Source organism: Amblyomma maculatum, chromosome 1, assembly GCF_055883805.1.
Source record: "Amblyomma maculatum isolate TAMU_Amacu chromosome 1, ASM5588380v1, whole genome shotgun sequence".
NCBI classification, from domain to species: domain Eukaryota; kingdom Metazoa; phylum Arthropoda; class Arachnida; order Ixodida; family Ixodidae; genus Amblyomma; species Amblyomma maculatum.
In genome coordinates this window covers 347,063,913-347,084,497 of record NC_139344.1, presented here as the reverse complement: position 1 = coordinate 347,084,497, position 20,585 = coordinate 347,063,913, and the positions used below count along the sequence as shown (strand labels likewise).

General features: G+C 43.3%; 1 protein-coding gene across 1 annotated transcript; it reads right to left on the bottom strand.

Annotated features, from left to right (window-relative positions):
* Nucleotides 1-245: 245 nt before the first annotated feature.
* LOC146207685 (uncharacterized) lies at nucleotides 246-12,878 on the bottom strand. Its single transcript, XM_084589662.1, has 3 exons — nucleotides 12,711-12,878; nucleotides 6,162-6,612; nucleotides 246-419 (listed from the first exon to the last, which is right to left on the bottom strand). The coding sequence occupies exons 2-3, from the start codon at nucleotides 6,449-6,451 to the stop codon at nucleotides 290-292; spliced, it is 420 nt and encodes a 139-aa protein (XP_084445788.1). The 5' UTR covers nucleotides 6,452-6,612; nucleotides 12,711-12,878; the 3' UTR covers nucleotides 246-289.
* Between the last annotated feature and the right edge of the window lie 7,707 nt (nucleotides 12,879-20,585).

Genomic DNA, 20,585 nt, shown 5'->3' with positions numbered 1-20,585 from the left:
TGAGCCAAAACTTCTCGATTCTCAAATTTGTTGCCATATAACCATTCCGATTACTTGAAAAAAAAATGATGAACAAAACGTGCAAAACAGTCACATTTTTTTTTCTTCAACTTGCGCATTTTTTTTTAATAAAAATAAAAGCATATGTCAAGAAAAAAAATGTATTCAGGATTTGAGAGGCTAGAGCCTTCAGAAGGTAGGTTTGGCTCCAGCCACTACAGGAAATTCGGAATAAAATGCCGACATAGAGCTTCATGTTTCCCATTATTTTTTGGGAATGACTATATCGCTATTTATTGTCTTCCCTTTGGAATGAAGATGCAGCGAAGTCGTTGTAGAGAACCATACTGTAGGCTGACGGCGCAGCGGCAACTTGGATGTTTACCGCAATGTTCTCCAGCAAGTTGTCCAGGCTTGCACTTAAAAGATGGAGAAAAGACCTTTTAGACTGGGAAAAAACGGCAGGAAACAGCAGAGTGCCCCTTTCTCATGGTTATATACATATAATAATGAAGCGCTATAAGATTTATAAGAAAAAACACGTGCATTCAAACTTATGGTCTCACTCAAGACTTCGCAAGATCACTCCACTCCGTGTACTCTAGGCTTATGCATGCACACTTCAGGCGTCCAAATTATTTGAAAAGAGGTAGATGTGCCTAGAGCTAGGTCGCTCCCTTTTTCAGGCTAGTTAAAAAAATGTCGCGCTGTGAACAATGAAGTCTAGGGAATTTTCCCGGTCTTCCGATAATTATAAACATCCTCACGGCTCCCGGCGCGTGGCATGGGATCGAGGGCAGGCGTTTACATCGCTTATGTCCATATCTTCACGACTCCGCTCGCACATGCGCAGTGGAGCTTACGTGCATAAGCTCCAAGGCCGATGTGTACGCCTGGGCAATGTCTCAAGGTCTCAGTTCTAGGTAGGATTAACATTTAATTAGTATTCTGGTCGAATTTGCTATTGAAGCTCATTGAGGTCGTGGCTGTGTGGTAACAGTGTAAGCATAATATATTTTACAGTGAGGTTTAGAATACCATCTAGTACACATAAACACGCTGGCTTATGTGGTTTTATGCACCGAAAGCGACTCAGTGTATGTGAGACGCCAGTAGACATATATAGTGCGATGTACTCTATACATTTGACGCACTGCATTGGAGGAGGTCAGTTTACATCCCCATTCCAAAGAAAGGCAGTGCCAAAGATTGTTCCAACTACCGCACGATCGGGCTTATTTCACATGCTAGCAAGGTGATGTTGAAAATCCTCCAAGGTAGACTGCAGCAGTATGTGGATCGGGAGCTTCCGGATGTGCAAGCTGGGTTTCGCAAGGGCAGAGGAACTAGAGACCAAATTGCCAACCTTCGCTGGATCATGGAAAAAGCAAGAGAGTTCCAGAAACCCATCTACTTCTGCTTTATTGATTATGCGAAAGCGTTTGACTGCGTAGATCACAGCAGATTGTGGCAAGCTCTCCAAGAGATGGGAGTTCCAATTCACCTCATCTGTCTCCTCAGGAACCTGTATGAAGGGCAAGAGGCCACAGTCAGAACTGGGCATGGTCTTACTGATTGGTTTCCGATTGAGAAAGGAGTGAGGCAAGGCTGCATACTGTCGCCCTGCCTATTTAACCTATATGCAGAGTGCATCATGAGGAAGGCCGGTCTGGACGAGTCTTCAGCTGGAGGGAAGATTGCTGGAAAACGTTTCAACAACCTTAGATATGCGGATGATACCACTTTAATGGCAGAAAGTGAAGTGGAACTCAAGAGACTTCTGAAGCGCGTACAAGAAGAGAGTGAGAAGTTTGGGCTTAAACTGAACATTAAAAAGACAAAGTTCATGGCGTCTTGCCCTATCAAGTCCTGGAGCATCAATGGACAAGAAGTGGAAGCTGTGACAGATTTTCTCTTCTTGGGCTCCAAGATTACCTCGGAAGGAGACTGCAGCCATGAAATTAGGAGACGCCTGCTTCTGGGAAAGAGAGCAATGGTTGGCCTTGACCGCCTAGTAAAGAGCAGAGACACTAGTCTGCCAACCAAGATCCGTATAACTCGTGCTATGGTCTTTTCAGTTGTGATGTATGGATGCGAGAGTTGGACTGTGAAAAAAGCTGACCGCCGAAGAATTGACGCGTTTGAATTGTGGTGTTGGCGAAGACTCTTGAGAGTTCCTTGGACTGCCAGAAGATCAAATCAGTCGATATTGTCGACCATAAACCCTGGCTGCTCATTGGAGGGTCAAATTCTAAAGTTAAAGCTCAGCTACTTTGGTCATCTGTTGAGAAGAGAGGAGTCGCTGGAGAAAGAATTGATGTTGGGAAAGGTTGAGGGTCGCCGGAGAAGGGGTAGGCAGCGAACGCGATGGTTAGATGGCATCCTCGAGGCACTGCAGATGAAGTTATGTGATGTTAGGAAGATAGTGAGAGACCGGAAAGCGTGGCGTGACATGGTCCATAGGGTCACGAAGAGTCGGACATGACTGAACGACTGAACTGAACTGAACTGCTTACGGATTACTGACGACCAGATAAATTCTACTCTCTGCATTCGTACTGTAGGGATTGCTTTCGTATATTTTTATAGGCAAGGATTGTGTATTTGGTCCGCGTACCCTCCCACGTTTACCACTTTTCTCAGCAACTTTACCGGTCTTCTTTTCTAACTATACTCAATTCGTTTCGTGAAGATTCCTAGTGGTACACTTTGCATGTTCTATCTACGATGCTTCGGCAAGGTTCTGGCAATGCATGCGCACTAAATGTATTAATCAGTCGCGAAGGCAGAGTAGTTGCGCAGATAATCACTCTATTGAATATCACTGAGTATGAAGGACCACACTGCCCCATCTGGATTCCTGGACACGAAGGTATAGAGGGAAATGAGGCGATGAAATCCTAGACTGTGAAATCACATTAGGTGCAGTTTATCAGCCTCATTCTCACAATAGTCCTTTATCCTATTTATGCCAGGACAACATAGAGCACCTTTGGTTTGAGAGGAATGAATACCTCTGACCACATAAGAAACTAACAACTTTCGAGGGCATAGTTTGGCCCGATTGCCAACAAAAATATATCTAAGTCTGTATGTTAGATGTAAAATGTCTTCGACACATTCTGTATGCTCCTGGCGCTGTGCCTGCCCCACGCTTTCTCACATATCTTGGAGATGTACAGCTAACCACAGAACCTTACTCAAACAGAGCCCTCTTGACTAATAGCGGGAGGCGGCAATATCCAGTGAGATGCTGGATGTGTAGAATGGAATTATTCAGCTGGTCCGTGAATTAGCAAGAGGCTGCGAGGCCCTGGACTGAGGAAACCGACCAAACTGCTCTTGGCATCCCGATTCCGTTTTCATTTTCCTGAATGAAGTTGTTCCTACTCTCTCTCTCTCCTTCCTACAAATGAGGCTGTCAGCACCATGCGTTCTAGAGGACTGCCTTTCACCGCCTTCCTGCTGATCGCTGCTGGCGGCCACGTCCTCTGAATTAATAAATTTTTATTTATTTATTTGGTGTACCTACACCGCCTGAACAGCATTATTGTAGGGGGATAAACACAAGGGGTCACACGAGGAAATAAATTAGTGTCAAAATTCAAGCAAGAAAAATAGCAATATTAAAAACACAATTTAGCAGAGCGTACAACAGCTTTTTGAAAAGTAAAAAACAACTTTTCACAATTTTAGGCGCGCACAGTAGCATATATTTAGGAATCCGTAAGATTACATTTAATGAATAAAACTCTCGATTGAATTTTCAGTACCAGACCCTAGGCACCAGGGACTTCTTGCGGTACCGCGAGAGCATCTCAGTGCCAACATCCGACTTCGACGCCAGAAATTCCGGATCCTGAGATGAAATCTAGGGCACGACGGAATCGCGTCTGGCGAGGGAAATATGAAATCCATACTGACTTGTCAAAAAACATACACTCTCCAAAGATGCGGAATAACAAAAACAAAAAGGAATTCCCGTTTAGGCGCCCGTACGGATGCCTTGATTACAATGAAGCGAAGGACGGGAAGGGAGCTATATATGGGCGAGTTTTCGAAAGGTGCACATGCATATCTCTGGGAGATTGCCACGGATCCGGTTAATCGCGTGTGGCATCGATTGAATGTGCAATAATTCTATGAGAACTGGTTTTGGTAATCATTTTCTTTTGCAATCACACGTGATGCATCCCAGTCGATGGCATGGGCAGTGTACTGATGATGTTGCGCTAAAGCGTTGGAGTTCGTTTTGTCTTTAGCTACGTAATTTCGGTACTGCTTGAGCCTTGCTTCCAAGTTTCCTGTTTTCAATATAAGAAGCGACAAAATCGCGACAGGGGATCTTGTAGACCACGCCTGGATATATAGCGAAGTCAATAGGACCCTTTACCCGCAACAGTCGTTGCCGAAGTTTGCATGAAGGGACGGGGGCCACTCGAATGTCATATTCTGAAAAGATGCGAGCAAAGTTTTTCACTCACGCCGCGAGCATATGGAATCGGTACCAGCTTCTTTGCGCATGTCACAGTTCGGTTTGTCAGAGCAGAGGGGCGTCGTTTCTGTGATCGTAGTATTTGGGCTGGATAGCCGTTCCGTATCAGGGCTTGCCTGACCTGTTTTACTTCTGCTGCTGCGCTCTTTGGACTTGAGAATATCCTAAAAGCGCTGTTGAACAGAAGACGCAGCGGCTGAGCGCTTTTGTCCAATGGGATGGGATGACTGAACGTTTAGGTACCTTCGGGTGTGAGTGGGTTTACGATAGACGGTTGTGTGCAGAGACTGCGGTAAGCAGTCCACGAGTACGTCGAGAAAAGCGATGTGGTCGTCCACCTCCTCCTCCAGTGTGAACTAGATGCTTTGCTGGAACCTGTTAAAGTGCGCAAGAAACCTGCAGACGCCTGGCTGGTTGATAATACAGAAGCAGTCATCGACATAGCCTACAAAAAACTGCAGTGTGTGTGTGTGGGGAGGGGGGGGGGGGGGGAGGTCGAATGAAGAAAGCGCTACAAATTCTATTCATTCTATGTAAAGTTAGCACATACTACAAAAACTGCGGCACCCATGGCTGTTCCGAAAGTCTGTCTGTAGAAGTTCTTGTTGAAGGTGAATTGGGTATTAGAGAAGCAGAAATTCAGGAGTCGACAGAGGCCGTCGGTAACAATGATCTCTTTTCAGACAAGGTTCAAGCTGCACCAAAATTACGTAGCCAAAGGCAAGTCTAACTAGAATGCTTTAGCGCAAGATCATCAGGACACTGGCCATGCCATCGAATGGGACGCAGCACGTGTGATTGCAAGGCAAATATTATTACCGAAACTCCTTCTCATAGAATCATCGTACAGTCAATCAACGTCACACACAATTAATTAACCGGACCCGTGGCAATCTCCCAAAGATATACCTGAGCACCCTTCGAAAGATCGCCCATATATAGCTCCCTTCCCGTCCTTCGCTTCGTTGTGATCAAGGCATCTGTGCGGGCGCCGAAACGTCAATTCCTTATTTTGTTTTTTGTTTTTTAGCATCTTTGGTGAGTATATGCTTTTACAAGTCGATTCTGAGATCAATCCCTAAACCAGGCCGAAGATCTCAAAGACACGCGCACGCAAAAGTACATCTTACATTGCTATACGCGCACTTTCGTCGCCAAGATGAGCCCAGCAATTGTCCCCTATATTTGTTGCTGTTGAGCGACTTCTATTAATTCTTAAGGAAGGGGGAGGGGGCCTCCCAGAACAACGCACTGCAGTACTGACGTAGTGGGTGTTCCTAAGACAACTGCGGCAGAAGCAGAGACGAGAGCAACGCAAGGACAGAGCACGAGCACTGGGCACATGGAGGTTCTTTCCTGAGCCTGATGCAAGAGAACAGGTTAACAAAATCCCTCGCTGACAGAAGCTCTCAGTGGCGTTTGAGGCCATCAAAAACGCCTGTGCATTTTTTTTTCTTAGATGAAAGCACTTTTTTCTTCGAACAACGTAAGCATTTGCAGAACGCTTATTCGTCTATTGATACAACTACCCGCCTCCTTTCGTCGCTCTAATTTCTATAAGCTCGGCTCCAGTAAATTCAACTTTTCTGTGGTAAGTTGCGCGATTGGGTAGACTTTTTGCATGCTGCTAAATTTTAGGCAGGCTAAAATAATTAGAGTTGCTCACATATTCAGGGCAAAGTTTTTGCACTGGTTGCTCCAAAAGTGAAAGAGGCCGTGAGCTTCCAGGAGCTTGAGCCTGGGCACCTTGAGGAAGCTGGGGTCGGGAACCTGGATACTGAGGCCCGGGATATGAAACAGGGTAATGCGGATTCCCACGAGAAGGGTAAGAGTGGGCCATTTGAGTAAAGGGAAGCTGGGGGCCATAAGGCCCGGGAATCGGAGACGGGTAATACACAGGACCTGCAGAAGTCTGAGGGGGAACTTGAGGAGCGTAAAGGGGGTGGCCCTGAGCATGAGGCCCACCTGAAGGTGGGTAATACATGGGACCTTGAGGATGTGGAGGTCGGGGTCCCGAAGGAAATGTATTGCCTTGGCCTTGAGGAACGGGAGGCTGTTGACCTGTAGGAGTGCGAGGTCTATCACTTGCACTTGGAGGCGTCTTAGGAGGTATGCATCTGAAAAAAAAAAAAGATGATTGTTCCCAATACAATTGGCTAGAGAATAACAAGTACAAAGTAATTCAAAATATCAATATACAACTACGGAAAAAATATTTCTTTAACATATTTCTGGTTTAACGTCCTCGTGGAAAGATTAGTATAGTTCATTAACAACTGTCAGCTTTGTTATTTCCAGGAATGAATTGTTGAACAAATGACGAGTGTCACATTTACATTTACGGCCAGAAATAATTTGGGGATCAGAAAGCTCATCGTTAGAGTTTAAAATCGTAATAAGTAAAATTTCAGTATGAATTCTAAGCAGAATAAAAACAAAGAAAAGAACTGTTGTGCTGCCCATAATTTTGCACCAAAGATATTATTGTAAAAAAAGGCGGCAGTACCGAAACAAAATGCAGCGAGGATATGTTGGGAACATTATGCCAGCTCCTGTTTACCCTGTTGATAAAAACAATGCATAAAACTGGGAGAAATGTTATCCCCAGAAGCTTCTTTTAAAACCTTAATGAATTGGACTATTATAGTGTTGAGGCAAAGGGAGACTAGGAGCAATTCACGGTACGGTATCAGCACGACTTAACACTTAATGCATTTTTGGTTCATAGCTGCGGATTATTTATGCGACATGTGTAGTGCGGCACATTCATCGTACAAAATACAATAAAAAATGTCCTCATCTGTACATTGCTTAAAGTTCGAGAAAAAAGTTCTATACACAAATTTAATGCGCCATATGTCGCTGACTGTGAATAATTATAGGTTATAGGTTATAGTGGCAGCTCGAGCACTATTGTTGACGCGTTTTAACGCGGTAGCGTTCAAACGCTAGCGTTAAGGAGCTCGTGTCGCAGAAAAGCCGGTGTCGTCGGCGTCGGCGGCGTTGGCCGTGAGCGATAAATTCCGGCATGCACTTCATAAACAACAAGCAACTTCCAAGATAGGCTGGGTGGGAATCGAACCAGGGTCTCCGGAGTGTGAGACGGAGACGCTACCACTTAGCCATGAGTTTTTTTTTTTTCTTTATTGCCTGTTTTGAGTTCACATCAATTCAAAAAGGATCCACAATAATGGTAAGCATACGGTTCCTTCCAGTCGAGAGTGAGGGTATTCCTTTGGATTTAGTCATGGTCTTGGGCCTCCACAGCCTGTGGAAAACAAGGATGCAAGTGCAACATACAGATGTCAACACGCGTTCTGTACGCGAGAACTTTATCGAGAGTGTGCTGCTCTTTAGAGAAACGTATCGGGTGTTTTCTGATCCACCTGACTGGATCAGTGTGCTCGATGAACTGGCTGTCCTCAAAAAATTTTAAAACTTTCGTGACAGCCGAAGTCTGGTTGTTGCGAGTTTTACCATTATTGTGGAACCACTCAGCCATGAGTTCGATGCTTGAAAGCGGTACAAAAGCGCTTCTAGTGAATGCGGTGTTGCCTTAGAAACGTGCCGTAGAACTTTGTACTGCGGTGTATATCGGTAATTATGAGCATGTTACTTACAGAAGTCGCAGTTACACGAGTAGCGAAGTACGTTTCCGCTACATTTCTTCTGCGCTCTGCGCACATGCAGAGCCATCTTGCGGCAAACACAGAAGAACCCCTCCTGGCAATGTGCGGCGCTGCCCCGACACGTGGCGCGCCACTCGCCCCTGACGTTTCGCCGTGCAACCTCGCGGGTTGTAGAATCAAGCGTCTTTCCTTTCTTTAGATCACTATCTTTGCTCATGTAGATTGTGAGAAGCACTTGTTTGAACAAATAATTAGAAAAAAGTTGTACAGTGCACTTAGAAGTGTTGAGTATGAAAACTATGTCTTTGTTTGACTCAAGAGCATAACGAGCGAATGAGTGGGCGGTGCGAACGAGGTGCAATAACGCTATCGCGTTCCACTTTTGAAGGCGAAGCTTAAGCGTCCTCCAAATTTTTTGTCTTTTATATGGGAAGGTTATTTAACATACAGTAAAGATCGAGCGCACTACATAAGAGACAAAAGAATAGAAGACACGCACACACTAGCACTGCGCTGTATAATAACTGCTGGTCCTAATGCATATTCTCCCGCTTCAATCAGAACAGTAAGACTAAAAACGCGAGCAACATCAAAGAATCCACAAAAACGAAAAAAAGAGTCACAAGAAAAGAAAGAAAGGAAGCGAGAAAAGAAAACAGTAAAAAAAAAAGGAATGAAAGCAATTAAAGGAAACAGGGAGAACGAAGAAAACCCAGAAACCCAACCCAACCAAACCCGTGAACAATGAGGATGCTGCGAAAGTTTCTTTGTTACATCTTGCCCTTATGAGTGTCCAGATGTCCAATTTCTCTTATCATCACCATCGACAGAGGGCTTACGCACGTCGCAGCTTTGTTGCTTACAAGGAAGGCTTCATAATTTCGCGCTTGAGCTGTTAGTTCTACAGCCTTACAATCTGGAACTGAGCAAAGTGCGGAGTGCACTTGCAGGTCGAAACGTGCTTCGCCAGCATACTGCAATATCCCATATTTTTACATTACTAGCGCGCGCTCTTAGACTCATTAATTTATCGTCCTGCCTGACCCGGATAGGTTACTCTGGAAGACACTAGGATTTTTCAAATTAATTACGTGCATATCGCAAGTAGTAAGCTTAATACCATGCCTCTTTTTATGCCTCGCTGAACTTGGTCCTTCATCGTTCACCATTGTGCATAGCATACGCAGCTTCCTAAGCGAGGCAGAAATCAGATTTACTCCATTTCACCCTACTGTTTTCTTTACGTACGGCTCATCATCATCGTCATCATCGTCAGACTGACTATACCCACTGCATGGCGAAGGCCTCTTCCATATTTCTCCACTTAATCCGGTTCTGTGCTAGCTGCATCCACTTGACCCCTGCGAACTTCTTAACCTCATCCGCCCACCTAACTTTCTGCCGCCCCCTGCTACGCTTTCCTTCCCTTGGAATCCAGTTTGTTACCCTAAGCAACCATACCGTACCGCTTACGGCTGATAAAGTGCAAACACGGCATGATGGTTCTTTTCTGTATCAATTCAATTCTTTCCGCAGCTACTTCGGCTGGTTTGATTGACAAAATTAAATGAAAATCTTGAACCCAAATCTGTGAATTAGGATATCCAGAAAATTTTACTTTTTTTGAACGGTTCAGTTACGTTTCCAAGCTTTCTTGGAGCATATGATGGCACGATCTCCTTAGAGAATCCTTAAAGGTGAGCATAGCAACTGCTGTTTTTATCTTCCGGCATCTTCCCGTAATATAGGGAAGCTTACTGTTTCATCTGTTCCAAATCAAGAAATTGAAATTCAGCCAATTGTTAATTGAATACTAAGGACGGCTACATATTTTTCCTTTGAACATAATAGCGACAGGGAAATCTGCTTTATAATTCCACAAAAACCTGAACCCAAATTCAGTGCGAGCTCGCCGAACCCATCAGATCAGGCCACGGAACCCAGTTCTAAAACCCTTGAAGTCTTGTTTGTCAGCTTTACTTTAGCTCGCACTGTAACAACTGATGCTGCATTTTATTCTTTCAAAAGCACTATTTTGTGATCTTTTTTGTATCATATCACAATCGACGTAAAATCTCAACCAGGAATGGGATGATAGCAACGGGATCATTGCCAATATCACGGAAGAGGCAGGCATGTTCCACTGCTGCCTTGAAATTTGAAATTTTCAGTTGTGCTAGTTGGCACTGGCTTCGTAAAATTAATATTACCATCAAAATGGTAAACGTAGACAACAAACGAAACAGCAGGATAACAACCTGCTTTGTATAGAATTGAGTGCGGACTGCATTGTAATACAAGTGAATACATGCGACGCTACAGAGAGAAAAAAATTGCTGGACCTTACAGTTTCTTGCTAGTTCACGTATTCACTGAAGAAAGGGTAACACAAGAAGGCATGCACCATTGCGCTGTTAAAAATAACTGCTGTTGATGTTCACTTGTTTCTCTTGGAAGCACCGCAGTACTTCTGAATGAGCGCATTAAACGTTACAGCCTCCTTTACGCTTACTTCGAAAGATCATCTTTTTTAGCGTCATCTTGCTAGGGCCTCAAATATTAATGTAGAAATCAACCTTTTGGAACAGGACTGTGTCAGATCTGAAATGTTATACCAGAAAAATTAGAGTGCAATGCATAAAACCTGAAATTTGTCGTATTATTTGAACAATTATCAGGGCATAATAGGGCAGATGCCCCTCTACCTTACACGTAAAGCATATAAAACATCACAGCTGCGACAGCCATATCATACCGTTTTTGCGGGTAAAAACGTTAAATTTTTTTCTTTGATTCTTTTCGTGGATTTGACTCATTAAAGAATTATTGTCAACATCCAACCTATCTTCTCAAGAGTCAAGCACTTAAGCATTTTTTATGGGCCTTGTGTAATTGGCTGCAGCAAATTAGATGATTTTGCTCCAGTCACGACGTATTTTGGCTATTTTTGTTACTATCAATTCATGGTCATAGTGACTATGAATAGAAGCACTGAATATAAACCTCTCACCTTAACGATAACCGGGAAGCGTTCAGTAACTAAGCGGCATTTCTCGCGTTGCTTTTCTTACGATAGAGAAGCACATATGTCATAAAACAACTAAATAAGTTGTTTTCCAATAACCAATTTTCTACCGGCATATTTAGTTTTATTCCTTGCGGGTGTTAGACTGCTGCATGCTGTCAATCTGGACCGATTGTGGCGCTCGTGGTCGTGCGAGCAAGGAGGTCTTATGTTAAGAGTTTCTTCTTAATCTGAAACTTTCAGGGCTGATTGGCTGCAGAGCAACCGCTACTCGCCCAAAGGCGCGTGCGGTTGCAAAACTCGCTCGCATAGCAAATGAATTATGCCACCATAGCTTCCGGAAAAAAGTACGCAGCCACACTAATTTCTGCCAGCAGAAGGCTGGCGACAGGTACGTTTCCATATTCGCACCAACGAATAGCCGTCGCCGTCCACATCAATCCTCCCACAAGCGTGTCGCACGGTAACTCCAACACCCGTGGCTGTCATGACGTCATTGATGGTACCGGTTTATTTCCAGCATAGAACCATGCTTGGTTTGACAAGTAAAAGCAAGGCTACCGAAAGTAAAGGCCTATAAACATTGTCGGGCGGTATCAGAAAAAGCACCGCAGAAAGTACGAGAAGGAAACGAAAACAATATCACCGTCCATAACGTCATTACCAAGCTTCTCCGCAGTTTCAGTGCTGGGAGGAGGAGCTTACAATTCTTTCGTTGATTACGTCATCAATTTTAACGATATCACAAAAACACTGTCAAAGCATTACATACAGTTTATAGAGATTTTAATCCTTAAATATCGCCGAATTCTCGAAAAGTGTTGCAGCTATCCTTTAAAGCATTCCCGTCGCATAGTAGGAGGAGCCCTGTGTGTGTGCGTTTCGATTTGCCAGAAATGAATGAATGTTTTATTTCTTTTTACTTCCGTAAATATATCGCAAGATGGGTTACGACTGCTCTCCAATAACTAGGCGGCTGAGTCTTCAATTCCCCGACAGATTCCTCGACAGCATTGGAGAATTTCATTCTTCGCATGGGAGTTGTGGATTTGAGAAAATCACTGACAAACTACATTCACAGACTGTCTTGATTGATTAACAGTTTCTCCCTTACACACCTGCAAGAAACCCTTGGACTCGCTAGGCTAGTTCCTCGCAAAAATGCGACCATCTTAGACTAAAATATAATACTTTGGCACACGTTTACCATTAATGATTGTCAAACTGGTAAGACAGGGAGCGCAGTATGTGGTTTTCTCCTGATTTGTCATACGAAAACGGCCCACAGAAGCGCAACTCTTCTGTGTGCCTGATCTGCGGGAAGTGTTCCAGGCGTAGTGCCGGGTTCTAGTCGAGTGGTTATCTGACGGCCTGACGACCGATTCGAGTGACGACAGCGTCATTCAAGAGAAAGCCTCCCAAACTACTGAATACTTATTTGTTTTAGGTAATTATTAACGGAGTCTGAGGCTCTGTGCAACGCTTGCCGCTGAAATTAAGGTAAAGCAACATAACAGTTATATTCAATTACGCGCATGAAGTGACGAATGCTCATGCTTACTCGGATGGCGTCGCGAAAGCGAAAACAGCACAGACGCAGTACACAGCCCACATCATCTCAAGGACAAGTAGTCCGGCAGGACAGAATATTGGGGATATGTCTGGCAGTCAGACTCTACAGGCAGAGCCCTGGTATTTATACATGAAAATGCACATATTTTCAACACGCAGACTAAAGCTTGACGTCAGTGCATTCAAGTCCTCGTCGAACAGGTTATGCATAACGACATGACACAATGCTTCTCTTAGTCGCTTTGGGACGTTAAACCCCACAAACCAACCAACCACAATGCTTCTGCTTTCTTTATACGTGACGCCGGCAACATCCATAATTCTGACTTGTTAAGCTCGCAGTGCAAATTATGAGTGTTCTGGCCATTTCCAGCAGCACAAATGTTTTACCATTTCTTTTTCTTTTTCTTTTTGATTTCGATTAGAATGTCATTACATTCAGTCTGCTCCCTGACCCACTCTGCTTATTCCTGTCTGAACATTACACCTACCATCTTGCGTTCAATATCTCTTTGTTTTCTCAATTTATGTAGAGCTTTGTTTGTTAGCCTCCACGTTCCAGCCCCATATGCGAGCGCTGGCAACTTACATATATGATTTCCTCCCGTAGAATACGGGTAAGCTGCAAGACATGATTAGCGAGTATTTGCAAATTCCGGTCTATCCCAATCTCCATCTCCTAGTTATTTCCCTTTCGCGAGCATATTTGCGTTTATTATTTGTCCTAAAGGTCATGAAATGCTTAAGCATTTCATATTTGATTATTTGGAAGCCATGGAGGTGTTGTAATCAATCATACAGACCATCCTTCCTTGAAGTGAACTAAAACCCACTTATCACCTCCCATTAAGGCTTTAGGTTTCCCTCTCTCCCGCTTATCTTCGCGGCTTGAAGGTATGCTTTCTTGTAGATCCGTTATGAAGATCCCTTTTGTTTGGCTTCGAACTATCTTTTTTTTTTGTCGATCCTTGAACCACATGTCCGCTGAAGTTCGTGATTATCAGTGCATCGACAAATGAAATGTTTTCGTTAATTTTATAAACTAAGTAGGTATTTCAACATTATGAGCAATTCAGGCAGAGAGAAATTGATTAATATGTTACGGTCGCCTTGTTCCCTTCCACTATGAGGCTAGTGCAGTCAGCAATAACTGAGAATGGTTCCGCTTGCTTAAGTTATTGCCGAGCCTCGTGAGTACGCCTCTGAAGGCAATGAAGTCAGGCGTCTTGAAATGGCTGCAGTTCGACTCATTGCTTTCTATTCGCGCAGTGTTGCCCAGCGCTGTGCATCTACGCGCTACCTTCAATACGTGTTTTCTTTTTTTTTTTTTTTCTGTGCACGCATTCCTGCAAAAATTACACCTAGACATGTTCCTAATTGTCTATAAAGGAAGTTGATGATGAGTAACGCAATTTATACTAATTACAAAGGCAATGCCGGCGACATATACTGCTAGAGCTTCACAGTGTGAAATTTAGTCGAGAGAATATTTGCATACATGAATGAACGATGTTCTTTACTTTTGCATTTATCCCAACGTATCAACTTTATTACAGCCTTAAACTGCAAAATGTAATTTTTCTATTACGCGCTAACGGTTTCGTACATGCTTCAATTCTTACTAACGATGGGAGGTAATCTCTTAACAGTATTAAAATCCGCCCCGAAAAGTGAGGCTGAACCTTTCCGACACTTCAGGAAAATTCCCGTCCGATAGTTCTGAGAATCGCACAACGAGAAATATGATTAGTGACACTGAGAGTCATTTGCAGCTTGAATAGAAGCAGCTCTTCGCGGTTACTTCTCAGACAGCGAAATCAGCCAATAGCTTCAGGAGGTTTCCGAGCTCTAAAAACTAAAACAGACATGGGCAGTGGCGCGTAGTGTAGCATATTAATCTGGGAGATAGTCGAGTTCAGCGATCACTACCTTTATCCACCCTGTATTGTTAAATATTTATATACGGAACTTCTTCCTCTGCGTGACGTGTTCGTTGTCTTACATGTGGATAAGATGAAACATTTCTTCTCAATTTTTTAAATACGTAACTTTGGGTTGGTAAGTAACGATGTGCTGAATTAAGAAGCTCCCAGAGCTGTTCTGTCGTGTTTTCTGAGACCACGTCTACTTATCCTGATATTTAATTGTCGTTATTCCGTAAACTATACTACGCTGCTTCCCCATTATTGACAGCGCTTAAGATTTAACGCTGCCTACACATGCACATACCTAAAGCACTATAAGATACTGGCATCTTCTCCGTTCCGATGCGAAAATAAAAGGTGCCTTAGGAACGCACACTAGCACTCCAAGCTGTTTTTTTTTTTTCTTTTTGATAAAAAGAGTGTGGTAGTTCCTCGCCTATGCTCTTTCTGCTTTGTTAAACCGATATTTGGGCATGTAACTAAGCTTTTATTGGAGGCTTATTAGTGCATTCGTAGCTTGTAGCGCGGATAATTGCTCAGTGCTTTTAACTTACATATATGAAATTTTATTTGAAGATAACTCACCGCACTCTGTCTAGAGCGATTTTGCACGAATTTAAATATATTTCTGAAGATTTCAAATGTCACTGCCATATGATGAATGTTCTAGTGCCCCTCCTAATTTGTGCAATGCTTATAAACTGCAGCGAATGTCGATCAGAAATCCTTTCCACTGATCGACTGATATTCTTGACCTTTTATCTTTTTATTAAGTTTACTAAAGCATGAAGCTTGTAAATACTTTTCTTCCCCTGTGTTCTGTAATACTTACCGTTCTTTCACAGAAAATTAGTATATTTTACAGAATAGCGATGATTAACTACAAGGACAAGTGCACTTGGTACCGGAAAGCGCGATAGAACGGTTGTGAGAGCGTCTCAATTCAGCACAGTGCTACATAGCAATTGACACAGAGTCATGCACGTAAAAACAAATCAGTAGAAATATCTCTCACACTCCTGTATGATAAAAACACGTCAAGCATAATGATAAGTACCGCATATAATACTGGACAAAACCGCACCCCAGCATTACTCACAGCTATCTTGTGCAAATATATACTGTTGCGATCTACCGGCCAAAGGCCGGCAGCTACGCGATGAAAACCAGGCAGATTCGCAGAGCGAAAAGACGACGCTTTATTTCCGGCTCGGAAATATATAGAGAAGGAAAGAAAGGAGGGGAAGAAGGAAAGAGGGACTATCTACGCATGCGCTGATTATCTGCAGCATTGTTATCAGCAGCATATACCGAGTGCTTCTTCGAAAGCTATCGAAAATCCTAAATATTAGGAGATCAAAAACAATAAAGGTACACTTGGAGAAACAAATTTTTATTGACATCAGCTTAGGCAACTTAGTACAAAGCTCTCTTAATCAATTAGGTAAATAACTAACTAAATTTGCATTAACGCAATCTGGTTGCTGGTAACAACGCGGAGTTTGCCATAGACAAGACGATGCTATATCAGTTTTTGAAACGACAAAGAACAAAGTTCCTAATACCCGGCATCAGGAGATATTAAGAGCTCATCACACGCAGTTGAGGGCCTTAGACACGCAGGAACTTGGCGCAGACCAATGATGCCCGCTGATGACGCATTGCAGTGAGTGAGGTTAGTTTCGGACTGTAAGCTCTATTGTGCCACGCCATTACAAATTTTCATTTCGCGGCTTGTTGGATGGAAAAGTAGAGTAATTTCTAGAAGCGAGGGCATCATTAGATAGTTTTGATGTAGCACAATCCGGTATTCGTTACCATGATCCGCCACCGCGCTTTCAATTGCGCCAATGCCTGTCTCGAGGGACAGCGCGTGCTCTTTCCTACGACCTTCTCAATCGCAGCGTAAGTAATGGGAGCGTTTCTCTTTAAGTTGCACTCTCAGCCGCCGCAAGGGGCGCTACCCTCTCACCGTTCGCTTCGCACCTGCTGCAGCGGCGGCGGGTGGTTTTCTCTTCGCTACTCGTTGTCATCGGCTGGTTTCGTAATATGCGTAGCACCAAAATAAAAGAAAACAAAATATATATCGTTTTTGCTGCCTGTCGCTAGTGTATTCTGCATGTGAATGGAGTCTTGCAAAATCTGCTTGTCAGAACCATCAAAAAGGTTAATCATTCTTCTACTCCAAAAGTGTGGTGAGCATATGATAGATCTGTCTTAAATGCAGAAGATGGTGTGATGATCGATTCTTTGCAACTGTCCCTACCACATTGGCAAGTGCTATAAGTTAGCGTGTTAATGCAAGGTTGGCATGGTGGTGGGTCTACGGGGTTTAACGTCCGAAAATAACTCAGGCTATGTATGAGAGGCGCCGTACTGGAGAGCCTGGAAATCTCGATCATCAAGTTTCCTGTAATGTGCACTGAATGGCAAAGTACAAGGGTGCTTTGACGGTATCTCTTCCATCGAGATGCGTCGCCGCAACCGGCACAGAACCTGTGAGAAATAAAGACTCAAAATTTGCAAACTCGCGCTCTATAAAATCGCCCTCTAAAAATATCTAACATGACTACTGTAACCGAATTCCGCATTTCTTTGACGCAGGGCAACATCGTAATTTCATATTCTGAAATATGCATGCTGGCAGTTGCTGTTAAAATTAGCCTGATTTTCCTGGACGGCATATTTGGGGTTTTGCGAGTTGCGTAGCTCATCCGAACGTAGCTCCTTCGAATAACCTGAAAAAATAGCTATTAATAATTTAGGAAACCAAGTTCCTCTGATATTGACACGCTTCTCCTGTTTAGAACTAGAAATGAAAGATAAGGCTGTCTCATTTGTTGCTGGTGTGTTATTTAGAGTTTTTAAGTTCAACAAAATTCGTTATGCTCATTTAGAGACGGTATATCGGCATGTGAAAAGGTCTCCAGTGCAGTCATATGCTCCGCGCGGAGACTCGTCGCAGGCGAGCTGCTTTCAAAACGATATATAATAAGTGGCAGTTACGAAGACGCCAAGACCATCATCCCTGTTCCCGACAGACACCCTCCTACTACAGATTGTATTTAGGTGAAATTAATGAGCAAATATTTAAAGGAATGTTGAACCTTTAAGGAGAGTAGATTTTGTCCTTCCTTATATGTCTTACAGCAGGATGAGTTATGAAGAGAATATTTTTTTTCCTCTTTGCTGCTTTCATCGCTTCTGCAGAGCAAATATTTGTGCCCTATGTCTTGGTCAAAAGTTGTTGCGTTGACCACGAGACTACACACTCTGTCTGCCGATTGATTTGTTCTGAACATAACGCATATGCACCTGAAAAGAGAAACGTTCACTGCATTGGACAGCCTCAGTTTGAACTGTGAGCCGTAGTTTGAACTCATCTTTCATCTTTCATCTTTATTTTCACTGTGAGGTACATGTGCATGGATTATCAGTATTACAGAAGGAGGTCCCGAAGTAAAAACTGTCCGGGGGACCTCCGGGCAGTTTGTGAGTAAACTGTGAGTAAACTTTCTCATCTTTATTCAGAGTCTGTAAATCACCAGGAATCATTGTTAATACCGCTTTTCATGAGTACTATGAACTATCTAGAAATAGAAACACTAGCCCGAAATGCTACACTCCAACTCTACAGTGGCACCACCCATCAAACGCAGCCCAATCAACTCTGTTTGCAAAACGTTTCTGACCCTTCCACTTATTTACCCCACAAACTCAAGCTCCACCTATAACCCACCACACATGCAATCATTTCGAAAAGTATCGCCCACCTCAATTTCACCGTGCAAGATGCGACACTGAAACGCAACGAAAAAGCAACGGCGAAATCATGTTTGCAAATGTGATCGGAAAGTGATCGATGTAGGAGCATGGTACGGCCACTATTGCTAACAAATCTTGAGAGGGCTTATGTATTTTTAGTGTTCTCTTGAATTGCGCCAAGCCATCGGCCAACATGGCCTGGCGATTGCTGATTCATCGCATAAGATTTCGAAACGAGGTATTTGTGCTTATCAGGCTTTTAGAAATAAAAGTAAAGCGACGTGGTGAAGGATCTCAGTTTAGAAGTCGGTTGGAAACATTTTCTGGGAAATCAGCGGAAGGCAACTTAGCACGATATGGGATATAGTTAGTGGAACTGATGGTCAAAGCTCTCTTACAGCAAAATTGTGGGTCGCAAGGGATGGTAAAGGAGGCCGTATGAAAATAATCCTAACGATTAGACGCTGTTGTATATATATGAAGGATATGCTGGAGTTCGCTGGTGCAGAATCTCAAGTCTAAAGCGATAAACAGGACAACTACTGCTCTTCTGGTCCGGAGGCTTTAAGTCTCTGAATTCTTTTTATTGATAATTTTTCTGCCCCCAATAACCAACCAACGGGAGTAGATATATGTTCGGTATTCATGCGTCGTGTGCGAATGGCATCGTGTATACCGAACATTGCAGGGTGTAACCTTCTTTAAGATCAACGTTGCTACCCTATTCTCTTTTGAACTTTCCACTTTCAAATCGCGCCTTAAGTTCTCTTTCTTCGCGGCAAGCATTTAATGATACATCTTGCATGGCTCCATGAGAGTGAATAATTCATCGGAATGCTATCACATACGTTGAAAAATTGCATGTCAGAATTTACCAAGTGGCATTTGAAAGTGCCAGCTCTATACCAAGAACAGCTAAATGGAGCTCTTGAAGACGCATAACATATGTTTAGCTCTTTAATATGCGAAACCACCAAGCTCTTTTAGGTCACACATTTGTGCTTATACTTTGAAGCTCTTTAAGAGTACTTCATGGGCCTCATTTTGAGGCTCAGGGCAGCCTCGTGCCGCAGATTTGAAGCCTGAGCCCGTGCACATGACGTCAAATTTAGATAAAGCACAGGCCCACTTTATTAGTTTTTCACTGACCCCTATTAGTCCGCTCAGCTCATTGATACCCAGTCCGGCTTCGGTGCCAGCACTCGTGCCAGATGTTAATTTTTGTAATGTTATGAAGCATACATAACAAGTATGCCTTTTAACGAATTAAAGAAGGGCAAGAAATGAAATAAAGTGCGATAATCTCGTTTGTTAATTTAATGAAACAATGCCATGTCTGTGCATCTTTAATGAAACCGAGCCGACATGTGCATGCATCTGCTAAAACGTTCTTGGCTTGCGTGGTCACAGCGGCAGGTTTGACCTTTGTTTATGACGATGGCCAGTACTGGAGAAGGTCGTTGCATTTCTACGATTGCGTCCTGCTGCACGTCAAACCAGTACCATAGTTATAACGCGATAGCTTTATTGGTATCGTTGACCAGAAAGCGAAAAATCACGGACTTGACGCTGGCAGGCGGCAGCTGGTAGCTGACATGGCCGCGCACTAAGTGGACGTATAGGTTGGCAGGAGCTGCCAACTCAGGCCTCTCCTTTCATGTGGGAGGGTGATATCACAATCAGCCTGCCAGGACACTCGTATTCACGTTACCCCCATGTCACGCAGGCATGTTCATACGGCTTGGTTAAAGCATGCCTTTATACGTGGGATGATAGCCTACCCCTAGACCTATATTTTGTTTCTAGGTGTTGTTACAGACCCTCACCTAATATTCTGTTACCATGTAGCGAAACGTTGCAAGAAAACTTCATATCAACTACACGTGCTAATTAAATTCCGAAGCTATTTCCCTCTCCACACATTATTCTCTTTCTACGCATTGGTACAAAGCCAATTAAACTATGGCATTTCATCCTGAGTAACGCCGATTATATTCATCTTTCGTCCCTCCAATGTCACTCTCTCTCATTTTATTCACAGTTTCAAAACATTCAACCTATCTCGGCCTTTATTTTTATAATATGGATATATCATTTTTTTTATGAATGTTAACCGTCTTTTTCCGCTAAGTGTATTTCCTTGTTTACGAAACGATGAGGGCACAGCCGACTCA